The following is a 24,915-nucleotide window of genomic DNA, read 5'->3' as shown; positions in this document are numbered from 1 at the left end:
CTGGGAAAGACTTGGGATGAGGGTTTAAACTCTATAATCCTTTATATTCTATAATAATAATAATAGTAATCTATAACCCCCAGATGGTAAGATCACTGTGAGCAGGGAACGTGTCTACCCACTCTGTTGTATTATACTCCTCCAAAGCTCTCAGTACAGTGCTCGGGGCACACAGTAAATGCTTAATAAATACCCCTGATTGATTGATTGAGGGTGCCGATCCCTGCTGGTCCCAAATATTCACATTTCCATTAGTCTCCCAGCTGTTCCTGGCTCTACTGAGATGCTCTAGTGTATAGGTATAATCTTCTGCTCCCTCTCTCCTCCTGCACGAAGGCTTGAAATACTTTCCTGTCGACCCTGGCAATCTCCTCTGACAAAGCTCTAGCTGTTCCTTGGAGGATTCCCAGAGGGCATCTACTGGGAGTTCTGCCTGGGAGTTGCATTTCTTGGAAGACCATCCAATCTTTAATAATAATAATAATGATGATGATGATACTGGTATTTTTTAAGCGCTTACTATGTGCCAAGCTCTGTTCTAAGCTCTGGGGGAGATACAAGTTTATCAGATTGTCCCAAGTGGGGTTCACAGTCTTAATCCCCATTTTACAGATGAGGTAACTGAGGCATAGAGAAGTTAAGTGACTTGTCCGAAGTCACACAGCTGACAAGTGGCAGAGCCAGGATTAGAACCCACGATCCCTGACTCCCAAGCCCATGCTCTTTCCACTAAGCCATGCTGCTCCTGCGGACCCTGAAGTCCTGCAGAGAGGAGGTCCAGACCCTCTGGGAGCCTCCATGTTGGGACCTGCCCAATGTGATACTGGTTTACCTGACATGATACTCTTTAGACTGTAAACTCATTGTGGGCAGGGAATGTGTCTGTTAATTGTTGTATTGTGCTCTCCCAAGCACTTAGTACAGTGCTTTGCACAAGGTAAGTGCTCAGTAAATACCATCAATTGATTTATTATTATAATTATAATTATTATTGTTATTCTTATTATATATTATTATTAGATTACTTAATTCGATTGATGTCTGTGCTCCTCTTTAGACTGTAAGCTCATTGTGGGCAGGGAATGTGTCTACCAACTCTGTTATATTGCACTCTCCCAAGAGCTCAGTACTGTGCTCTGCACACAGTAAGTGCTCAATAAATATGATTCACTGATTGACTGATCTCTCCTACGAATCGTGGCAGGAGAGCTTGCATATGCTGATGAAGCTTGGAGCTATGCCATGTACGGTTCCCATAATAAAAAAGTCTAAGCTGAAAAGTCAACAAAGTCAATTCACCTGTGCTGGGCAGCAGAGGCATGGGAAAGAATCAAAGGTGAATGATCGAGGGATCAAAATGTTGTTCAAAGACAACAGCAGAGTCTCAGGTTTTTTACTGCGCAAAAGATGGCAATGAAAAACCACTTCTATATCTTTACCAAGGATATGTAAACACATGCCAGAACGATTTTATGGTAGAAGATAGGATGTTCTGGAGAGGGAGTGTCCATGGAGTTGCTATGGATCAGGAATAATTCGACAGCATTTGAAGAAGAAGAAGATTGGCTGATTAGTTTCAGCCTCTTTGCTCACCCGCTTACCTTTCTTTGCTGGACACTGTGGGATTTAGCTTCATTTCATTTGAGGCTTGCGAGAGGCTGAAATAATGTGATCTCTCCTACCTTTTCCTTCACCAATATTCATTCATTCATTTGTGTATTCAATGAGTGCTTACTACTACTACTATTAATAATAATAATAATAATAACAGGCACTTACTGTGTGTCAAACACTGTTCTAAGTCCCTGTCCCTCATACAGCTCACAGTCTTAATCTCCATTATATAGATGAAGTCACTGAGGCACAGAGAAGTGAAGTGACTTGCCCAAAGTCACACAGCAGACAAATAGCAGAGCTGGGATTAGAACCCAGGTCCTTCTGATTCCCAGGCCTTTGCTCTATGTAAACAGACACATTTCCTTCCCAAGGAGAGCTTATTAATAATAATAGCAATAATAATAATGTACTCAGAAGTGGCAAATAAAGAAGCAGTGAGGAATAGTGGGTAGAGCATGTGGGCTGAGAGTCAGAATGACCTGGGTTCTAATACCAGCTCTGCCACTTATCTGCTGTGTGACCCTGGGCAAATCACTTCATTTCTCCGTGCCTCAGTTACCTCATCTGTAAAATAGGGATTAAGACTGTGAGCCCCATGTGGGCCAGGGCCTCTGTCCAACCCGATTTGCTTGTAACCATCCCAGAGCTTAGTACAGTGCCTGGCACATAATAAGCACTTAACAAATGCCATTAGTAGTAGTAGTAGTAGCAATAATAATAATGATAATAAATTTGGACATCACAAAAACTAGCCCATACAGGACAGGGACTGTGTCCAATCTGATTAGCTTGTATCTACCCCAAAGCATAGTACAGTGCCTGGCACATAGTAAGTGTTTAACAAATTCTATTAAAAACAACACAAAACTCAAAACTAGGTCCACACAAAAGAAAGGAAAGAGGAACTCAGGAAAAGAATCACTCCTAAATAACCCTCACTGGGAGAAGGTTATTTAGTGGAGGTATTGAAGTCTTTAAAAGTATTTACTTGGAACCCAATCAAAGAGAGAATCAACCAATCAGTTTTATTTACTGAGTGCTTTCTGTGTGGATAGCACTGCACAGAATGCTTGGTAGAGTACAACAGAGTTGGTAGACACATTCCCTGCCCAAAAGGAACTCACAGTCTAGAGAAGGAGACAGGCATTAATATAAATAGATTATAGATACATACATAAGTGCTGTGGGGCTGAGGATGGGGGGAATATCAAGTGCTTAAAGGGGATAGTTCTAAGTGCATAGGTGTAACAAAATGGAAAGGGAGTAGTGGAGAAGAGGGCATATTTGGGGGAGGCCTCTTGGAGGAGATGTGATTTTAACGAGAGAAGGGTTGGAAAAGACGAAGCAGGGGGCAAGGTAGATGGAAAAAGAGGCCCTCAACTATCTGGGTGCTCAATGCCTGTTCTCCCTCTTATTTAGATTGTGAGCCCCATGTGGGACCCCACTGCTTAGTACAGTGCTTGGCACATAATAAGCACTTAATAAATATTATTCATTGAGCACACTGCTTCCCAGTAGACACTCAAGCAATTCGACTGATTGACTGATATTTGCCTTCAAGCCAGAACCTGCCAGAGCCTGCATCATTCTCTCCCCCTCACTTCTCTCACTCCCCTCAGCCCAGATCCTCTCAGTTTGGGCATTTGGGCTGGGGGATTTTGAGGGTTGACATCACCTTCCCTCTCCCCTGGTGATTGTTTCCACTGCAGTGTCCCCTGGGTCTATGCAGAGATGCATTGTGGGCTGACTCCAGGGGATTTCAGCACCCTTGCTCCTAAAGGTTTCTGGATGATAAATCCCAAGGTTTCCCCCATGTACTGTGAGACCCTTGCCCATGCAGAGACGTAGAGGTTGTCCTTCTGATAAGTCACTCATTTAGAGGGGGACCAGAGGCTCCCAGCATTTACACAGTAGCAGCAGCAGAGAGAGGTAACTCAAACATCTCTGATTTGGGTCACTCCGATCGCTCCCTTCCCTTCTCTCCCCAGTCCCCACAGTCTCTTCAGTGCTCCCTCTCCTCTTGGCAGAGGGAGAACAGGACTTCAGGAAAGTGAGAGATGGAAGAATCTGGATCTTCCAGCAGGTTAGACTGAGGCCACAGATATGGGTATGAGACCCAATTGATCTAATCCCAGTTTTGCCACTGACAGACTGGGTGACCTTGGGCAAGTCACATACACTCTGCCCCTCTATTTTCTGATCTTTAATATAGGGATGACACCTACTTGCCCTACCTCTTAGACTAGGTGCCCCAAGTACAACAGGGATGGTGTCTGATATAATAATACTTGTGGGATTCGTTAAGAGTTTACTATGTGCCTGAGACTGTACTAAGCAGTGGGGTAGTTACAATATAATTCGGGTAGATACAGAGTAATTGGGTTGGGCACAGCCTCTGTCCCTCATGGGGCTCACAGTCTTAATCCTCATTTTACAGATGAAGGAATTGAGGTACTGTAACGGCACATGCCGTCGAGTTGCCCAGATTCTGGAAAAGGAAGCAGACCACGCCAGTCAGGCTTAGTGAGATCTATATAAAAGTGGTTTATTTGGGGAAGTTACTTACGGGATAGCCCTGGGTGGCGGCAGGGCACAGGAGAAACACCACACCCCGCCTGACCAGAGCCACACCTTTATATGCCGCATGACATCAAAACAAAAGCAAAACAGCTTAGATAAGGTGTTTACCAGCTAGATCTGCACATGTCCAGGGCGCATACCATACTCGCGAAAACACAGCCTTGGCCTTGAAACTCTGGTGGGTCAGAGCCGGGGCACAACATCCCCTACACTCCACCCCTTCTGACCCACTCATACAATCTTAGCCCGATAGTCTTCCGCAGAGGTCCCTGAGCGGTTCACAAGGGGCTTCACCATCAGGGAGGCGATGTGTGTCCCACAAAAGTTGACACATTGGAGGTACATACCACAACAACAATATGCACCCATGCAAGTGAGGAGCAGGATACCTCCCGTGCAGAGGACATAAAGCATGTAACGCCTCCAGCCCACTCCCCATGCCGGCAACCACTTGTCAGTGCTGTCCTGGGGGGCAGAAAGGTGCTCTATTTCCCACCGGATGTGCTCTAAATAATGAGTCACATTACCCTCTTCATCTGGAATGTATACACAGCATGTGGTACGTACTTTAGCACAAGTTCCCCCTTGGGCCACAGTTAGAATGTCGAGGGCCATGCGGTTCTGTAACACTACCTTTCGCATATGTGCCACCTCGATGTTAAGGAGGGACAGACCGTGGTAACTATCATTTATAGCAGCTTGCATATAAGCGTTCAAAGCTTCTACTTGCATCATTACTAATTCTAGACTTTTCCCGGGAGTAAATACGTTTAGGAGGTGGTTATACCAGTGAAATACCTCCCTGGTCCAACAAGCCCATACAAGGGGCAGGTTTGAAACTGCGGCTGGCAGGTGCCTATGTACCTGCCCTTGGGAAAAACGTATCCTATGGTGCAATCGGCCCACCCAACTTGCAGGTAGTCATGGCCACAGATACGGTCCGCAGCTCCACTGTGTCCCGTTTGGGGCCAAATGGACCAAGGTTGACCTCAGACATGTTCTTTGAGCCAGGCCAATGTGCACCATTCACCTGCCAGGTGTAGTTGCACAGCGACCGGGGTGGGGGGGCGGTCCAACCCACCCGCAAGGGAGGCATGGGGCAACGGGGTGAGCCTGCTACACTTAAACACCATACCGGGTCCTCCTGCTGTTCCCAATAGAGCGTGGCAGAGGCAGCTAATTGCCCAGACCCCGCTGTCACCCACATCCAACCCATCCAGAGCTGGTAAGTGTCCAAATTCCGAGTGGTGTTGCGCAGGTCTTGGGCTCGCAGCCGAGTCTCGGTACAGGTCGGGCCGCTGCTGAAGGTGTGATTGCGTCCGGGTCCTCGGATCTCCACTGGCCACAGGCTGGCAGCCACCATTCTGTCCCAGGCTTGCACCGCAGTCCAGTCGGTCCCACGCAGAGGGGATACCCACCACGGGATACCTGAAACACTGGGCACTGGCAGGTGGGCACACACCCAACAATCAGACTGGTTCATCCCAGAGGCCATGGTGCTTGCCCAGTGAAGAAAGACGTTCCCTGTAGCCGGCACAAGTCCAGCCACAAAGAGTGCTAAGCTTAAGGGCGAAAAGGCAACATGTTAGACGGAACCCGAATGGGGCAGTCTTCTCCGTCTGTCAGGATTTGTTGTCAGAATTGCTTCGATTGCCATGTCCACAGGGGGAGCTGACTGGTGCAACAGGGCGTATGCTGACTTATCCCCCTTAGGGGCTGTATTGATGGCCTGCAGTGCTTCGGGCAACACTTTGGTCCACCCCTTGAGTGAGGGGTGACCCAGCAGAGGCTCTGAAAGGTAGCATTTTTATTAGCTTTCCCACAAGGGAATGCCTGTAGAAGTCCAGTGGCTGTGTCCACACAAGTAAAGGCATATTTCTGCCATTCACTAATCGGGAGGGGCCCCATGTAATCAACTTGCCAGGCCTGAGTAGGTGTATCACAGCGGTAGATATGGCCCAAGCCCCTGGGGACAGCTCTAGGTCTCAGGCTAGAGCACACCGGACATTGCGCAACTGCTTCTTCCAGCGCACCGAGAGTGAGCGGTAAGCCTGTGCATTCCGCCATCCCGCTTTGGCTCTTCTATGTCTACTACGACGGTGGACCCAGTCTGCCATTTCTCTTGGGCTAGAGGACACTGTAATGTGCATCTGGGCAATAGCATCCGCCTCCTGATTACCAGGGCGTGTTGTATTACAGTGTACTGGGACATGATACACCATGAGATCATCTGTGGCAGTGGCTATCTGGGCCCAAATGTCGCTCCACATATCTGCTCCCCACAAGGGCTTACTCCCGATCGACCAGGCCTCACGCTTCCACTGTTCCATCCACATAGTAAAACTTCGATACACTGCTCAGCCGTCTGTACAAAGAGATAAGGGTAATGGCTCGTGGGTAAGAACCAGCCCGGCGGCACGCAACTCGCCCCACTGACTACTCTTACCATCCCCCTCTTCCAACCACACGATATCAGTGCAGGGTTGTACGGCTACAGCTGACCAACGCGGGGGCTTACCTCTACATGACCCATCAGTATACCATGCCATCTCAGGAATAGTCCCTATACCCTCATGGACCCGAGGTGGAGGCTCTATATCCCCTGGAGTGGGTGGCACCTCCGGGTCTACAAACCGCACGGGCCCCAGTAGGCGTTGTAATTCCACGGAGGGGGGGCTGCGTGATAATGGTCCTCTTTATTGTAAATATGCATGCCATTTTAACAGCATCTGTGCCTGAGTTACGGCTGATGAAGGAGGTCCAAAAAAGGCATGCACCCACCCAGCTATGGGGCAGGTTGTGTGCACGGTGACTTCGGTAGCCCCAGTCAAGGGCTCTACATGTTGTAAGGCCAGGTATATGGCATTCAACTGCTTCCCAATGGCAGTATACCGTCCCTTGGCCCCCTTCCGTACCTGTGACCAGAACCTAAGGGGATATGGCACTCCGGGCTGGTATACGATAGGGCCCAACCCATGCCAGCATCATCGACATGGGCACCCAGAGAGAATGGGACTCCGGGCATACAGGTGCCTAAGGCCTGTATTTGCGCTACCGGCACTTCAACCTTCTCAAATGCTTGCTGTTGTGTAGTCCCCCAGTCCCACTGGGCTCCCCTCTTTGCCAGTCAATACAGGGGACGGGAGGTTTGCGCTAGATGAGGGACGAAGCTCCATCAGAATTCCACTAAGCCTAAGAACGTTTATACCTCTTTGACAGTTGTAGGGATCGGATATTGTTGTATTTTATCAATGACAACCCGTAGCATCACCCGCGTCTTATCCGACCAGACAACCCCCAGACTCTTGATCGATGTTCCGGGCCCTTGGATTTGGTCCAGGTTTTACCTCCCACCCTCGAGTTCGCAGGTGTGCCGCGAGGGCGCTCGATACATCCTGTAAACACAGAAGTGCTGTCCGCAGTTAGCATGATGTCAACAATATAACACACCCAGGGTGCGTCACTATGGAATGGGAATCTTTCCAAATCTCTGGCCACCAATTTATGGCAAATGGTGGGGCTATGGCCATTTCCTTGGGATAGAACTTGGAAAATCCATTGTCACTCTTCCCACGTGAAGGCAAACTGGTCCTGAAACCCGGGGTCTAAGGGTACGGCTGTTCCGGGTCCAGTGGAAAACAAAACACATCACCATGGATTAAGGTACATTCTGCCCCGGTGTCCACCAGGGCTAGGACCCGCTGCTTAGTGGTGCGGGGCCAGTAAATCACCATCTCTGCATGGGAGCCTCAGGTCTCCCACCAGAGCCTGCACTTGGGGAAAGACCATGGGTCCACCCCTAGGGGAGGGACTGGGCTAAGAACCAGCCCCCCTCCGCCTCCACCCCCCCAGGGGAGGGGCTAGGGAGAGAACCAGCCCTCCTCCGCCTCCACCCCCAGGGGTGGGGCTGGGATAAGAACCAGCCCTCTTCCAACACCATCCCTAGGGGAGGGGCTGGGGCGAGAACCAGCCCTCCTCCGCCACCTACCCCTCTTCTACCATCGCGGGGGGCGGGGAGGAGCCGGGGCAGGGACGAATCGAAGGGTCGACACTGCTGTGGCGGGCGTAGCCCCGTTGTGCCCAGCTCACTATGACTACATTAGGTTGTTGATCAATCCTTTCTCGCGGGGTTCCCGCACGAAGGAGATGTCTCCACCGCTGTGTAGGGCTGACCCTCACCACCACCCCCCCGCCTCCGCTCCCGCTTTGGGGTAGGTCCTGGGGCCTGTCGGTCCATCCCGCGGACGGGACCATCCCAGCTCTCCTCCCGTCCGCTCCACCTCGCCTACATCCGCCCCACAATCTCGTTGGCGCACTCACTAGCCAGGCGGCTAGAGTCTCTCGCCCCTTCTGTTGGAACGGAGAGGCAAGCTCTATCAACTCTGCCGGGGCGTAATCCCAAACGGTTACATTCTCCTCCGTGCTATTCCGATCCCTTCCCCCATCGTCAGCAACGCGCTGTCCCTCAAACCTCCGCGTCACGATAGGGCGTGCCCTCGGCGGGCACAGACCAGAGTAGGGTCGGCCACCCTCCCCAGTTACTCTCACTTCGTCTTCTTCCTCCGTGTCCTCACTGTCCGCCTCCCAAGGCTTCCAGGCCTTTGCATCCCACCCTGGGGGCGCATTAATCATGCACACTCTCGGGCGCCTCTCCTTCTCCCACTCCCCCAGACTCACCGGTAAGGGAGGAGGCGTCGGCTTCCTCCTCTCGCCCCGTTGCCGCTTCCGCACTATCCCTCCTCCCTCCTCCCTCTCCTTCCCCTCCTTCGAAGCCCATATCATTCGCCTCTACCACCCCCTCCAGATACTTGTCGCTGTCATCTACCGCCCTCCCGGTCCCACCTCCGACTTCTTCAACCACCTTGACCCCTTTCTCACCTTCCTTCTCTCCTTCTCTCTGCCCACTCTGATCCTCAGAGACTTCAACATCCATATGGATGTACCCGATGACTCCTCTGCCGCCCGCCTGCTATCCCTCCTCGACTCTGCCGACCTCCTCCTCCACCATACCGCGCCCACTCACCGACTCGGTCACACCCTCGATCTCGTCATCTCCTACCGCTGCACTATCTCCTCCCTCACCGACTCTGAAATCCCTCTCTCTGACCATAACCTTCTCACCTGCCTCATCTCTCACACTCCCTCCCCCTGCAAACCTTCGCTACTGCCCCACAGAGACCTCCGCTCTCTCGATCCCATCCGTCTTTCCAAAAGCATCTCTCCTCACCTTGCCGCCCTGTCCTCTCTTCCCACTCTCGACGATCAGGTCTCCGCTCTCAACTCCACCCTCTCTACTCATCTCGACTCTCTCGCCCCCCTTTCCCTCCGCCGCTCTCGCTCCACTAACCCTCAGCCCTGGATCACCTCCTCCCTCCGCCTCCTACGCTCCTATGCTCGAGCTGCTGAGCGCTGCTGGCGAAAGTCCAAGCACCAAGCCGACCTCACACACTTCAAATTTATCCTTTCCTGCCTTAACTCTGCCCTCTCCTCCGCCAGGCAAAACTTCTTCTCCTCCCTCATCGACACCCATGCCCGTCACCCCCGCCGATTGTTCCGGACCTTTAACTCTCTCCTTAGGCCCCCTGTTCCTCCCCCTCCCCCATCTCTCATCCCCAATGATCTGGCCACCTATTTCCTCACGAAAATCAACACGATCAGGTCTGAGCTCCCCAAAGTCACCCCTCCGCCTCTCCCCTCCCCCCCACCAACCCCTCCCCTACTTTCCCATCCTTCCCTGCAGTATCCTCAGAGGAGATCTCCTCCCTCCTCGCAAGTGCCACCCCCTCCACCTGCGCCTCGGACCCCATTCCCTCTCACCTTATTAAAACCATCGCCCCTGCCCTCCTACCTCCTTAACTTCTATTTTTAACCACTCAATCTCCAATGGCTCCTTCCCCTCTGCCTTCAAACATGCCCACGTCTCCCCCATCCTAAAAAAACCCGCTCTCGACCCCACTTCCCCCTCCAGTTATCGCCCTATCTCCCTACTACCCTTCCTTTCCAAAATCCTAGAACGAGTCGTCTACAATCGATGCTTAGAATTCCTTAACTCCCATTCTCTCCTAGACCCCCTCCAATCTGGCTTCCGTCCCCTCCACTCTACCGAGACTGCTCTCTCTAAGGTCACCCATGACCTCCTTCTTGCCAAATCCAATGGCTCCTACTCCATTCTGATCCTCCTTGACCTCTCTGCTGCCTTTGACACTGTCGACCATCCCCTCCTCCTCCATACCTTATCTCACCTTGGCTTCACGGACTCTGTCCTCTCCTGGTTCTCCTCTTACTTCTCTGGCCGGTCATTCTCGGTCTCCTTCGCTGGAGCCTCCTCCCCCTCCCATCCTTTAACTGTTGGAGTTCCTCAAGGGTCAGTTCTTGGCCCTCTTCTGTTCTCCATTTACACTCACTCCCTCGGTGAACTCATTCGCTCTCACGGCTTTGACTACCATCTCTACGCAGATGACACGCAGATCTACATCTCCGCCCCTGTCCTCTCCCTCTCCCTTCAGGCTCGCATCTCCTCCTGCCTCCAGGACGTCTCCACCTGGATGTCGGCCCGCCACCTAAAACTCAACATGAGCAAGACTGAGCTCCTCATCTTCCCTCCCAAACCCGGTCCTCTCCCAGACTTCTCTATCACCGTGGATGGCACGACCATCCTTCCCGTCTCTCAGGCCCGCAATCTCGGTGTCATCCTTGACTCGTCTCTCTCGTTCACCCCACACATCCTATCCGTTACCAAGACCTGCCGGTTTCACCTCTACAATATCGCCAAGATCCGCCCTTTCCTCTCCACCCAAACGGCTACCTTACTGCTACGGGCTCTCGTTATATCCCGGCTAGACTACTGTGTCAGCCTTCTCTCTGACCTCCCTTCCTCCTCTCTCGCCCCGCTCCAGTCTATTCTTCACTCCGCTGCCCGGCTCATCTTCCTGCAGAAACGCTCTGGGCGTGTCACTCCCCTTCTTAAACAACTCCAGTGGTTGCCTATCAACCTCCGCTCCAAACAAAAACTCCTCACTCTAGGCTTCAAGGCTCTCCATCACCTTGCCCCTTCCTACCTCTCCTCCCTTCTCTCTTTCTACCGCCCACCCCGCACGCTCCGCTCCTCTGCCGTCCACCTCCTCACCGTCCCTCGGTCTCGCCTATCCCGCCGTCGACCCCTGGGTCACGTCCTCCCGCGGTCCTGGAACGCCCTCCCTCCTCACCTCCGCCAAACTGATTCTCTTTCCCTCTTCAAAACCCTACTTAAAACTCACCTCCTCCAAGAGGCGTTCCCAGACTGAGCTCCTCTTCTCCCTCTACTCCCTCTGCCATCCCCCCTTTACCTCTCCGCAGCTAAACCCTCATTTTCCCCTTTTCCCTCTGCTCCTCCACCTCTCCCTTCCCATCCCCACAGCACTGTCCTCGTCCGCTCGACTGTATATATTTTCGTTACCCTATTTATTTTGTTAATGAATTGTACATCGCCTCGATTCTATTTAGTTGCCACTGTTTTTACGAGATGTTCTTCCCCTTGACTCTGTTTATTGCCATTGTTCTTGTCTGTCCGTCTCCCCCGATTAGACTGTAAGCCCGTCAAACGGCAGGGACTGTCTCTATCTGTTGCCGACTTGTTCATCCCAAGCGCTTAGTACAGTGCTCTGCACATAGTAAGCGCTCAATAAATACTATTGAATGAATGAATGAATACGGCCTCCTAACCGCACAAACCTACATGCTAAATTCCCTCGTTTTCTCCCCTGCTCTTCCAGCCTCTTTGATAACTCGGAGGCTAGCAGAGTAGTAGACGTACTCACATCCCATTCCCGTGCTAATTCGTCTCGCCTCTGAGCTATTTCCCTTTCTAGTGCAATCATCCGGGCCTCTGCCCGCACAAACCTACATGCTAAATTCCCCTGCTCCTCCGACCTTTCCGATGACTCGGAGGTTAGCAGGTGGGTAGCCGTACTCACATCCCGTTCCCGAGCTAATTCGTTAGGTCTCTGAGCTATTTCACTTTCTAGTGCAGTAATGTGGGCCTCCGCCCGCATTTGTGCCTCCGCAATTAGTCTGACAGCCCACAAGAGAAGGCAGGCCACGGCCTCGGCCCCTCGGCGCCATTCCTTCGCTGGCGCCATCCCCGCTCCCTCCGTCAGGAGATTTACTAACCTAGCGGGGATCTTCGGGCCCTCCCCATCCTCCCGTGGGGAGCCCCACCCATCAATCATTTGGGCTGCCTTCGTCCACATGGAAGTGGCCGACCATTCCGGGACTGCCTCCGGCAACGTCCCTTTCCCCATGCTTCCTTTTTCGGAATCCTGCCGACTATGCCAATTGTAACGGCACATGCCGTCGAGTTGCCCAGATTCCAGAAAAGGAAGCAGACCACACCAGTCAGGCTTAGTGAGATCTATATAAAAGTGGTTTATTTGGGGAAGTTACTTACGGGACAGCCCTGGGTGGCGGCAGGGCACAGGAGACACCACCCCCCGCCTAACCAGAGCCACCCCTTTATATGCCGCATGACATCACTACAAAAGCAAAACAGCTTAGATCTTAGCTTAGATCTTAGTTTAGCATAGATCTTAGCTTAGCTGTTTACCAGCTAGATCTGTGCATGTCCAGGGCGCATACCATACTCGCGAAAACACAGCCTTGGCCTTGAAACTCTGGCGGGTGAGAGCCGGGGTACAACATCCCCTACAGGTACAGAGAGGTTGAATGACTTGCCCAAGGTCACACAGCAGACAAGAGGCAGAACCGGGATTAGAACGCAGATCCTTCTGACTCCTAGGTCCATGCTCTATCCATTAGGCAATGCTGCTTCCCTTATCATCTCACCTCTCCCCAGCACTTGTCACAGTCCTGGGCATCTTTGATTGCCTACCCTATATGATAACCAACAAAATCCTCCCCACTGTCTATACAGAAAAGATTGATTTCTCTGAACATTTGGGCCAGGGACTGTGTCCAATCTGCATCTACCCCAGTGTTCAATACAGTGCTTGGCACAAAGTAAATACTTAACAAATACCACTACTATTACATCATTAGGTTAGGCTTTTTTCCCCTGGTTGCATGACTCTAATTCCTGAGGGGATTCTAAAAAGCCACGGACTATTAGAAATGGCCATCTGGGTTATGCTGGTACTTCTTCCAGTCCAGTATTCTGTCTTCTATAGTGGCGACAGATAATGGTTTTCCTCCAGAACTATTCACTCATTCAATCATATTTATTGAGCACATACTGTGTGTAGAGCACTGTACTAAGCGCTCTAACATCAATCAATCATCAATGATATGTATGGAGTATTTCCTGTTTGTAGCACTCTGTACTAAGTGCTTGAGAGTGTATACTATAATAGAGTTAGCAGTCACAATCCACAGCGTGGTTTAGTGGAAAGAGCAAAGGCTTGGGAGTCAGAGGTCGTGGGTTCTAATCCCAGCTCCACCACCTGTCAGCTGTGTGACCTTGGGCAAAGCACCGTGGCTCAGTGGAAAGAGGTCGGGCTTGGGAGTCAGAGGTCATGGGTTTGAATCCCGGCTCTGCCTCTTGTCAGCTGTGTGACTGTGGGCAAGTCACTTAACTTCTCTGTGCCTCAGTTACCTCATCTGTAAAATGGGGATTAAGACTGTGAGTCTCATGTGGCGCAACCTGATTACCCTGTATCTACCCCAGCGCTTAGAACAGTGCTCTGCAGATAGTAAGCGCTTAACAAATACCAACATTATTATTATTACTTACCTTCTCTGTGCCTCAGTTACCTCATCTCTAAAATGGGGATGAAGACTGTGAGCCCCACGAGGGACAACCCGACTACCTTGTATCTACCCCAGCGCTTAGAACAGTGCTTGGCACAGAGTAAGTTCTTAACAAATATCAACATTATTATTATTATTATTGTAATCCATGTCCACAAGGAGCTTGCGGTCTAGAGAAATTAGTCAATCAATGGTATTTATTGAGCACGTCCTGTGTGCAGAGCTCTGTACTAAGCACTTGGGAGAGTACAATATGATGGAGTTGGTCAACTTGGAGCTTGCAGTTTAGAGGTGGGGGTTAGAGTTAGTGCTTAGAACACTGTGGTCTGCATACAGTAAGTACTCAATAAGAACAATTGATTGATTATAGCTACATCCATAGTCTTTCCAACTAGCTTTCTGTCTCATTCTTGTAGTTTCTTACTGTAAAGCCTGGCTTTCTACTGGTCAGAATAGACACTAGACTGGATGTTCACTGTGGGCAGGGAATCTGTCTACCAAGTCTTGCTGTATTGTCTTCACCCTGTGCTTAGTACTGTGCTCTACACACAGTAAGCACTCCATGAATACCTTTGCCTGACTGTCTATTCTTCTAGACCGTAAGCTCCTTGTCACTTGATCGATTGATTGATAGATCTCCGAAGCACTTAATGCCATGTTCTGCACTCAATCAGCATTCGATAAGTAACAATGGTCCATTGAGCGATTGATTTGTTGAATAATATGCCACTGGAGGCTCTTAGGTGCTCTGGAGGAGAATGCAGTAGCTCTGAAACATAGGCCGGGGTCCCCCTGGAAACAAGTTTGGTGATCTTCCACAAATCAATGTCATATTTTTTGAGTGCTTACCATGTGCAGAGCACTGTACAAAGCACTTGGGAGAGTACAATACGACAGAGTTTGTAGGCTCATTCCCTGACCATAGAGAGGACCTGGACTCTAATCCTGGCTCTGCCACTCCTCTGTTATGCGACCTTAGGCAAATCACTTCACTTCTCTGTGCCTCAGTTCTCTCATCTGTAAAACAAGGAGGAAGACAGTGAGTCCGACGTGGGACATGGAGTGTGGTCAATATGATTAGCTCGAATCTACTTGGGAGAATACAACACAGATTCAGAGATTCTGGGTTTGCATCCCAGTTCTGCCACTCATTCACTCTGTGACCTTGGGCAAGTCACTTGTCTATGCCTCAGTTTCCTCAACTGGAAAATGGTGATTCAAGATCTGTTCTCCCTTCTACTTAGACTGTGAGTCCCATCTGGGACAGGGACAGTATGCAAACCAATTAACTGGTATGTACCTCATCATTTAGAACAGTGATTGAGGAGCACTATTATCATTATTATTATTGCTATCATTATTATTGCTATTAATAAGAATAATAGTGAATGTAGTAAAGCAGTAGTGTTAACAGAGGTAATAGTTGTGATAGTAATAGCAGATGTAATGGAGGTAGTAGCATTAATGAATATAAATAAATATTAATATAAATAGAGAAGCAGCATGGCTCAGTGGAAAGAGCACGGGCTTTGGAGTCAGAGGTCATGGGTTCAAATCCCGGCTCGGCCACTTGTCAGCTGTGTGACTTTGGGCAAGTCACTTAACTTCTCGGTGCCTCAGTTACCTCATCTGTAAAATGGGGATTGACTGTGAGCCCCACGTGGGACAACCTGATTCCCCTGTGTCTACCCCAGCGCTTAGAACAGTGCTCGGCACATAGTAAATGCTTAACAAATACCAACATTATTATTATTAATAAATGTAAGAGGAATAATACTAAAGGTAGTTGTAGTAGAGGCAGCAGTATTATTCAACAGTATTTATTGAGGGCTTACTATGTGCAGAGCACTGTACTAAGCGCTTGGAATGTACAAATGGGTAACAGAGACAATCCCTGCCCTTTGATGGGCTTACAGTCTAATCGGGGGAGACGGACAGACAAGAACAATAGCAATAAATAGAATTGAGGGGATGAACATGTCCGTAAAACAATAGCAAATAAATAGAATCAAGGCAATGTACATTTCATTAACAAAATAAATAGGGTAATGAAAATATATACAGTTGAGCAGACGAGTACAGTGCTAAGGGGATGGGAAGGGAGAGGGAAAGGGGGGGAAAAGAGGGTTTAGCTGCGGAGAGGTGAAGGGGGGCGGTAGAGGGAATAGAGGGAGAAGGGGAGCTCAGTTTGGGAAGGCCTCTTGGAGGAGGTGAGCTGTAAGTAGGATTTTGAAGAGGTGAAGAGAATTAGTTTGGCCGCGGAGGTGAGGAGGGAGGGCATTCCAGGACCGCGGGAGGGCGTGGCCCAGGGGTCGACGGCGGGATAGGGGAGAACGGGGGACGGTGAGGAGGTGGGCGGCAGAGGAGCGGAGCGTGCGAGGTGGGCAGTGGAAAGAGAGAAGGGAGGAGAGGTAGGAGGGGGCAAGGTGATGGAGAGCCTTGAAGCCTAGAGTGAGAAGATTTTATTTTGCGTGGAGGTTGATAGGCAACCACTGGAGGTTTTTAAGAAGGGGAGTGACATGCCCAGAGCGTTTCTGCAGGAAGATGAGCCGGGCAGCGGAGTGAAGAATAGACTGGAGCGGGAGAGAGAGGAGGAAGGGAGATCAGACAGCAGGCTGACAAAGTAATCTAGCCGGGATATTACGAGAGCCCGTAACAGTAAGATAGACGTATGGGTGGAGAAGAAAGGCGGATCTTGGCTATATTATAAAGGTGAGACCGGCAGGTTTTGGTGACAGATCGGATGTATGGGGTGAACGAGAGAGCCGAGTCAAAGATGACATCGAGGTTGCGGGCCTGAGAGACGGGAAGGATAGTCGTACCGTCCACAGTGATAGCGAAGTCAGGGAGAGGACAGGACCTGGGAGGGAAGATGAGGAGCTCAGCTTTGCTCATGTTGAGTTTTAGGTGGCGGGCCGACATCCAGGTGGAGACGTCTTGGAGGCAGGAGGAGATACGAGCCTGAAGGGAGGTGGAGAGGACAGGGGCAGAGATGTAGATCTGTGTGTCATCTGCATAGAGGTGATAGTTGAAGCCGTGAGAGCGAATGAGTGCACCAAGGGAGTGAGTGTAGAGGGAGAACAGAAGAGGGCCAAGAACTGACCCTTGGGGAACCCCAAAAGTTAGAGAATGGGAGGGGGAGGAGGAGCCTGCGAAGGAGACTGAGAATGACCGGCCAGAGAGATGAGGAGAACCAGGAGAGGACAGAGTCCGTGAAGCCAAAGTGAGATACGGTGTGGGGTGTGGGGGAGAAGGGGATGGTCGACAGTGTCAAAGGCAGCTGAGAGGCCAAGGAGGATTAGAATAGAGTAGGAGCCATTGGATTTGGTAAGAAGGAGGTCATGGGCGACCATAGAGAGAGCAGTCTCGGTAGAGTGGAGGGGACGGAAGCCAGATTGGAGGGGGTCCAGGAGAGAATGGGAGTTAAGGAATTGTAAGCAGCGAGTGTAGACGACTCGTTCTAGGATCTTGGAAAAGAAGGGTAGTAGGGAGATAGGGCGGTAAATGGAAGGGGAAGTGGGCTGGAGAGAGGGTATTTTTAGGATGGGGGAGACATGGGGATGTTTGAAGGCAGAGGGGAAGAAGCCATTGGAGAGTGAGCGGTTAAAGATAAAAGTTAAGGAGGGGCAGAGGGCAGGGGCAATGGTTTTTATAAGGTGAACGGAAATTGGGTCCGAGGCACAGGTGGAGGGGGCGGCACTTGCGAGGAGGGAGGAGATCTCCTCTGAGGATACTGCAGGGAAGGATGGGAAAGTAGGGGAGAGGGTTGGGGGGTCGAGGCAAGAGGGGGAGAGGTGACTTTGGGGAGTTCAGACCTGATTGTGTTAATTTTCGTGATGAAGTAGGTGGCCAGATCACTGGGGTTGAGGGATGGGGGAAGGGGAGGAACAGGGGGCCTAAGGAGAGAGTTAAAGGTCCGGAATAATTGGCGGGGGTGACGGGCATGGGTGTCGATGAGGGAGGAGAAGAAGTTTTGCCTGGCGGAGGAGAGGGCAGAGTTAAGGCAGGAAAGGATAAATTTGCAATGGATAAGGTTGGCTTGGTGCTTGGATCTTCGTCAGCAGCGCTTGACAGTCCGAGCATAGGAGCGTAGGAGGCAGACAGAGGCAGTGACCCAGGGCTGTGGGTTAGTGGAGCGAGAGCAACGGAGGGAAAGGGGGGCGAGAGAGTTGAGATGAGTAGAGAGGGTGGAGTTGAGCGCGGTGACCTGATCATCGAGAGTGGGAAGAGAGGTCGGGGGGCAAGGTGGGGAGAGATGCTTTTGGAGAGATGGATGGGATCAAGAAAGCGGAGGTCTCTGTGGGGGAGTAGCAAAGATTTGCAGGGGGAGGGAATGTGTGAGATGAGGCAGGTGAGAAGGTTATGGTCCGAGAGAGGGATTTCAGAGTTGGTGAGGGAGGAGGTAGTGCAGCGGTAGGAGATGACGAGATCGAGGGTGTGACCGAGTCGGTGAGTGGGCGAGGTATGGTGGAGCAGGAGGTCGGCAGAGTCGAGGAGCGATAGCAGGCGGGCGGCAGAGGGGTCACCGGGTACATCCATGTGGATGTTGATGTCTCCGAGGATCAGAGTGGGGAGAGAGAAGGAGAGAAGGAAGGTGAGAAAGGGGTCTAGGTGGTTGAAGAAGTCGGAGGTGGGACCAGGAGGGCGGTAGATGACAGCTACAAGTATCTGGAGGGGGTGGTAGAGGCGAATGATGTGGGCTTCAAAGGAGGGGAAGGAGAGGGAAGGGGGAGGAGGGATAGTGCAGAAGCAGCAACGGGGTGAGAGGAGGAAGCCGACGCCTCCTCCCCTTCCGGTGAGTCTGGGGGAGTGGGAGAAGGAGAGGCCTCCGCTGGAGAGAGCAGCGGCGGAGACCGTGTCATCAGAAGTGAGCCAGGTTTCCGTAAGGGCGAGGAGGAGGAGAGAGCAGGAAAGGAAAAGGTCATGGATGAAAGGTAGTTTACCTGTAATGGAGCGGGGGTTCCAGAGGCGACACTTTCATTCATTCATTCATTCAATAGTATTTATTGAGCGCTTACTGTGTGCAGAGCACTGTACTAAGCGCTTGGGATGAACAAGTCGGCAACAGATAGAGACAGTCCCTGCCGTTTGACGGGCTTACAGTCTAATCGGGGGAGACGGACAGACAAGAACAATGGCACTAAACAGCGTCAAGGGGAAGAACATCTCGTAAAAACAATGGCAACTAAATAGAATCAAGGCGATGTACAATTCATTAACAAAATAAATAGGGTAACGAAAATATATACAGTTGAGCGGACGAGTACAGTGCTGTGGGGATGGGAAGGGAGAGGTGGAGGAGCAGAGGGAAAAGGGGAAAATGAGGCTTTAGCTGCGGAGAGGTAAAGGGGGGATGGCAGAGGGAGTAGAGGGGGAAGAGGAGCTCAGTCTGGGAACGCCTCTTGGAGGAGGTGATTTTTAAGTAAGGTTTTGAAGAGGGAAAGAGAATCAGTTTGGCGGAGGTGAGGAGGGAGGGCGTTCCAGGACCGCGGGAGGACGTGACCCAGGGGTCGACGCCGGGATAGGCGAGACCGAGGGACGGTGAGGAGGTGGGTGGCAGAGGAGCGGAGCGTGCGGGGTGGGCGGTAGAAAGAGAGAAGGGAGGAGAGGTAGGAAGGGGCAAGGTGATGGAGAGCCTTGAAGCCTAGAGTGAGGAGTTTTTGTTTGGAGCAGAGGTCGATAGGCAACCACTGGAGTTGTTTAAGAAGGGGAGTGACATGCCCAGATCGTTTCTGCAGGAAGATGAGCCGGGCAGCGGAGTGAAGAATAGACCGGAGCGGGGCGAGAGAGGAGGAAGGGAGGTCAGAGAGAAGGCTGACACAGTAGTCTAGCCGGGATATAACGAGAGCCCGTAATAGTAAGGTAGCCGTTTGGGTGGAGAGGAAAGGGCAGATCTTGGCGATATTGTAGAGGTGAAAACGGCAGGTCTTGGTAACGGATAGGATGTGTGGGGTGAACGAGAGAGACGAGTCAAGGATGACACCGAGATTGCGGGCCTGAGAGACGGAAAGGATGGTCGTGCCATCCACGGTGATAGAGAAGTCTGGGAGAGGACCGGGTTTGGGAGGGAAGATGAGGAGCTCAGTCTTGCTCATGTTGAGTTTTAGGTGGCGGGCCGACATCCAGGTGGAGACTTCCCGGAGGCAGCAGGAGATGCGAGCCTGAAGGGAGGGGGAGAGGACAGGGGCGGAGATGTAGATCTGCGTGTCATCTGCGTAGAGATGGTAGTCAAAGCCGTGAGAGCGAATGAGTTCACCGAGGGAGTGAGTGTAAATGGAGAACAGAAGAGGGCCAAGAACTGACCCTTGAGGAACTACAACAGTTAAAGGATGGGAGGGGGAGGAGGCTCCAGCGAAGGAGACCGAGAATGACCGGCCAGAGAGGTGAGAGGAGAACCAGGAGAGGACAGAGTCCGTGAAGCCAAGGTGAGATAAGGTATGGAGGAGGAGGGGATGGTCGACAGTGTCAAAGGCAGCAGAGAGGTCAAGGAGGATTAGAATGGAGTAGGAGCCATTGGATTTGGCAAGAAGGAGGTCATGGGTGACCTTAGAGAGAGCAGTCTCGGTAGAGTGGAGGGGACGGAAGCCAGATTGGAGGGAGTCTAGGAGAGAATGGGAGTTAAGGAATTCTAAGCATCGATTGTAGACGACTCGTTCTAGGATTTTGGAAAGGAAGAGTAGTAGGGAGATAACTGGAAGGGGAAGTGGGGTCAAGAGCGTGTTTTTTTAGGATGGGGGAGACGTGGGCATGTTTGAAGGCAGCGGGGAAGGAGCCATTGGAGATTGAGTGGTTAAAAATAGAAGTTAAGGAAGGGAGGAGGGCAGGGGCGATGGTTTTAATAAGGTGAGAGGGAATGGGGTCCGAGGCGCAGGTGGAGGGGGTGGCACTTCGAGGAGGGAGGAGATCTCCTCTGAGGATACTGCAGGGAAGGATGGGAAAGTAGGGGAGAGGGTTGGTGGGGGGGGAGGGGAGAGGCGGAGGGGTGACTTTCGGGAGCTCAGACCTGATTGTGTTGATTTTCGTGAGGAAATAGGTGGCCAGATCATTGGGGGTGAGAGATGGGGGAGGGGGAGGAACAGGGGACTAAGGAGAGAGTTAAAGGTCCGGAACAATCGGCGGGGGTGACGGGCATGGGTGTCGATGAGGGAGGAGAATACTATTGAATGAAAGAGGGAGGGGTGGAGGAGGGAGTTTGGTGGGGAGGAGCGTAGGGGGAGGGGGAAGAGTGGTGGCGCTGGTAAAGTGGGGTTCTAGGGCGGGGGAGGAGAGAGGGGGAGGAGGCAGAGGAGAGAGAGGGAAAGAGCTGGGCGAGAGAGGGGAAGGGGAAGGAGAGGATTGGGAGGGGCAGGAGGGAGGAGCGGGGGTGGAAGGACATGGTGCGGCCAGGGAGGTAGGTGGCAGCACTGACAACAATTAATGATAACGTGAAATCGGTACTATAGTAATATGATACAGTATGCTACAATAGAATAGTATTAATAAGCGGCTGATGACCAGGGTCGGTGGTCGACTTGACTAAGGGTCGACTTGATCAAAATCAAAGTCAAAAGGCTAGCGGCAAGGAGAGTCCCCGGGCTCATGTCCAAATGTCGTTGGGGCGGCGGCGGGAGCCCTGAGGATGTCCGGGGTGGGTTGCGGACGTAGGCGGCGGCTAAGGTAAGGTAACACGTTGAGAACAAGGACCTCGTCGCCCGGGGCAGGGGCGGGGGAGATGAATCACCTCACGGGGGAAGAGGGAGTGAGGGCTTCCCAAAATGGCCGCTTTGGGCGGAGTGGGGTAAGGCGGTTGGGGAGCACAGTGTCCCCGGGCCCGATCAGGGGGACAAAATGTTCCCAGAGCCAAGCAGGGGAGCACGATATCCCCAGGGGAGCACAATGTCCCCAGTTCCGAGCAGGGGAGCACAGTGTCTCCGGGGTCGAGCAGAGGAGCACAATATCCCCAGGGGAGCACAGTGTCCCCAGGGCCGAGCAGGGGAGCACAGTGTCTCTGGGGCCGAGCAGGGGAGCGCAATATGGAGAAAGCGTGGCTCAGTGGAAAGATCACGGGCTTTGGAGTCAGAGGTCATGGGTTCGAATCCCAGCTCTGCCACTTGTCAGCTGTGTGACTGTGGGCAAGTCACTTAACTTCTCGGTGCCTCAGTTACCTCATCTGTAAAATGGGGATTAAGACTGTGAGCCCCACGTGGGTCAACCTGGTTCCCCTGTGTCTACCCCAGCGCTTAGAACAGTGCTCTGCACATAGTAAGCGCTTAACAAATACCAACATTATTATTATTATTATTATTATTAATATCCCCAGGGGAGCACAATGTCCCCAGTTCCGAGCAGGGGAGCACAGTGTCCCCAGGGCCAAGCAGGGGAGCACAAAGTCCCCAGGCCCGAGCGGGGGAGCAGAATGGGAGCTAGTGGCTCGGGGGTCTGCGGGGGCGAGGGGGGGGCGATCCTTAGTGTCGGAGTCCTTGAGAGGGGATGCGGAGGTCCGGGTTGCAAAGAGTTGAGGCGGGCGCGGGTCCGGGCGGTCCAAGGCAGAGCTCCCGGGAGAGGCGGTGGCGGCGCGGATTAGTCAGCGAGCGGCAGCCGAAGGGCTTGCCGGGGATAGGGGCCGGGGGGTGCAAGGCTCCGCTGCAAGGGAGAGGAGCTCCCGAGTCCATGTGGTGGCCGATTCAATCGGGAACAAGTATTAGTAGATGTAGTAATGATAGTGATAGGTATAACAGAGGTCATAGTAGTAGAAGCAGTAATAATACTGGCAATTATATATGGCTTACTAGGATCTGTACAATGTGCTTGTGAAAGAACAAAATAGTCATAAGGCAAGGAGTTTATACTCTGGAAGGTGGGACAGTTATAAACATATTTACAGAAAAGTAGGCTACCCGGGTTGTCTGCCTCCTAGCAGGATTCCCACCCCTTCCTCTTCCTGGAATGACCAAAATTCAATGACGTTGGATCCAGTAAGTAGTGGAAGGGATACAACTGAGGCAGGTGGAGACCAACAGGGGCATTCGTTGCCGTATCCACTGGCTTCCAGTTTTTCTACCTGACCAGGAAGCAGGGTGACCTAGTGGAGAGTGCAGGAATCTAGCAGTCAGAAGGATATGGGTTCTAATCCCAGCTCTGCCACTTGTCGGCTGTGTGATCTTGACTGTGTAACTGACTTCACTCCTCATTGCCTCAGTTACCTCATCTGTAGAATGAGGATTAAGATTGTGAGCCCCATGTGCGACTTGGACTGTGTCCAATCTAATTAGCTTGGATCTACCCCAGCATTTAGTACAGTGTCTGGCACATAGTAAGTGCTTAACAAATAGGGCTGAAAAAAAAAGGCCCTGAATAGACTATAGAGGCAACTCCAGCCTGCTCCTGTGATTCCTCCTCCACACCTTAAAAATCAACTCAGAGAGGGTCTAGTGGTATTTGTTAAGCACTTACTAAGTGCCAGACACTGTACTAAATGCTGGGGTAGATACATGCAAATTGGGTTGGACACAGCCCCTGTTCAACGAGGGGCTCGCAGTCTTAATCCCCATTTTACAGACGAGGGAAGTGAGGCATAGAGAAGTCAAATGACTCACCCAAGTCCACACAGCAGATAAGTGGCAGAAAGGGATTAGTTCTGACTCCCAGACTCATGCTATATCCACTACATCATGCTGCTTCTTGGTGGACACACAAAGGTGAGGGCTGTAAAGGAATGTCAGGAATTCTTTAGCGCATCAGGACCAGGAGGGATCAAAACTGTGTGAGTGCACATGGGAGCCGGAATGGTTCCCCTTGATCTTCCTGTTCTCCACCACCCTTCTCATTCTCCACGGTCCTTTAGTTCCCTCAGGCTGGAAAACATCTTTCCCGTAAAAAAGGCCAATGCATGGCTGTGATTGAATTCCTCATCCTGAGATTCTCGGAGGTCTGGGAGCTGCAGCTGGTCCAGGCCACTCTGTTCCTCCTGGCTACCCGGTGGCCCTGACGGGGAATCTCCTCATAGTCACCGTCACCGCCCTTGACTGGTGCCTCCACACCTATATGTACTTCTTGTTCAGGCACCTGTCCATCCTTGACCTTTGCTACATCAATGTCACCACCCCCAAATCCATCCTCAACTCCCTGACCGACAGCCACTCCATCTCGTTTCTGGGCTGTGCTTTCCAAGTGTTTGCGTTCATTCGGTGTTCCTGTGCATTGACACCTCTGCTCACAGCGATGTCCTTTGATCATTTTGCGGCCATCTGCCACCCCCTGCACTATGAGGTTATCATGGACGATGGGGCCTGGGTAAAAATGTCGGCCGCCTCCTGGTTCTTTGGTACACTGAGCACCATGACGCACACTGTCACCACCTTCTCCACCCTTATCTGGTGGTCTAACGACCTCCCTCGGTTCTTCTGTGATATCCCTCAGCTCATCAGACTCACGGGACCTGATAGAAATCTCCAGGAATTTGTGGCCAGAACTTCCTCCGCCGGCCTCACCTTTGGTTATTTCCTTGCCATCGTCGTCACGTACATGTGCATTTTCTGGGCCGTGCTGAAGATGCTGACTGCTGAGGGCCAGACCAAAGCCTTCTCCACCTGCCTGCCCTACTTCGCCGTCGTGACTTTGTTCATCGCGAACAGCCCTTTCCCCACCTCAAGCCCGTGACTGACTCCCCTTCGGCCGTGGACCTGCTGATGCCCGTGTTCTACACGGTGGTGCCTCCCACCCTGAACCTTCTCATCTACAGTCTGAGGAACCAGGACATGAAGGCCACTCTGAGGAGAATGATAGCGGGGAAATGCCTCTAAAATGGCGGTAGAACCTCCTTCTCCATGAGGTCATGGACATTTCTAGCCCTGGGGGTGCTGGGTCTTCCGCCCCTTGGCATCAGTCACAAGAGAATCAGTGGTGTCGATGGAGTCTCCTACAGAGAAAGATGGCTGACCCAGTTGCTGAGACCTCAGGATGAAGGACCACCATGCCTGAAAGGGTTATAACGTCAGC

The 24,915-nt window shown here is 51.8% G+C and overlaps 1 protein-coding gene across 1 annotated transcript; it reads left to right on the top strand.

Moving 5' to 3' along the window:
• The first annotated feature begins 23,806 nt into the window (after window positions 1-23,806).
• LOC114808875 (putative olfactory receptor 14L1) lies at window positions 23,807-24,576 on the top strand. The gene is made up of 2 exons (XM_029057131.1): window positions 23,807-23,895; window positions 23,979-24,576. Exons 1-2 carry the CDS (start codon window positions 23,807-23,809, stop codon window positions 24,574-24,576), a joined length of 687 nt encoding a protein of 228 aa, XP_028912964.1.
• The last annotated feature ends 339 nt before the right edge of the window (window positions 24,577-24,915 follow it).

Source organism: Ornithorhynchus anatinus, unplaced genomic scaffold (assembly GCF_004115215.2).
Source record: "Ornithorhynchus anatinus isolate Pmale09 unplaced genomic scaffold, mOrnAna1.pri.v4 scaffold_344_arrow_ctg1, whole genome shotgun sequence".
NCBI lineage: Eukaryota > Metazoa > Chordata > Mammalia > Monotremata > Ornithorhynchidae > Ornithorhynchus > Ornithorhynchus anatinus.
This window is presented reverse-complemented; position numbering and strand designations above follow the sequence as displayed.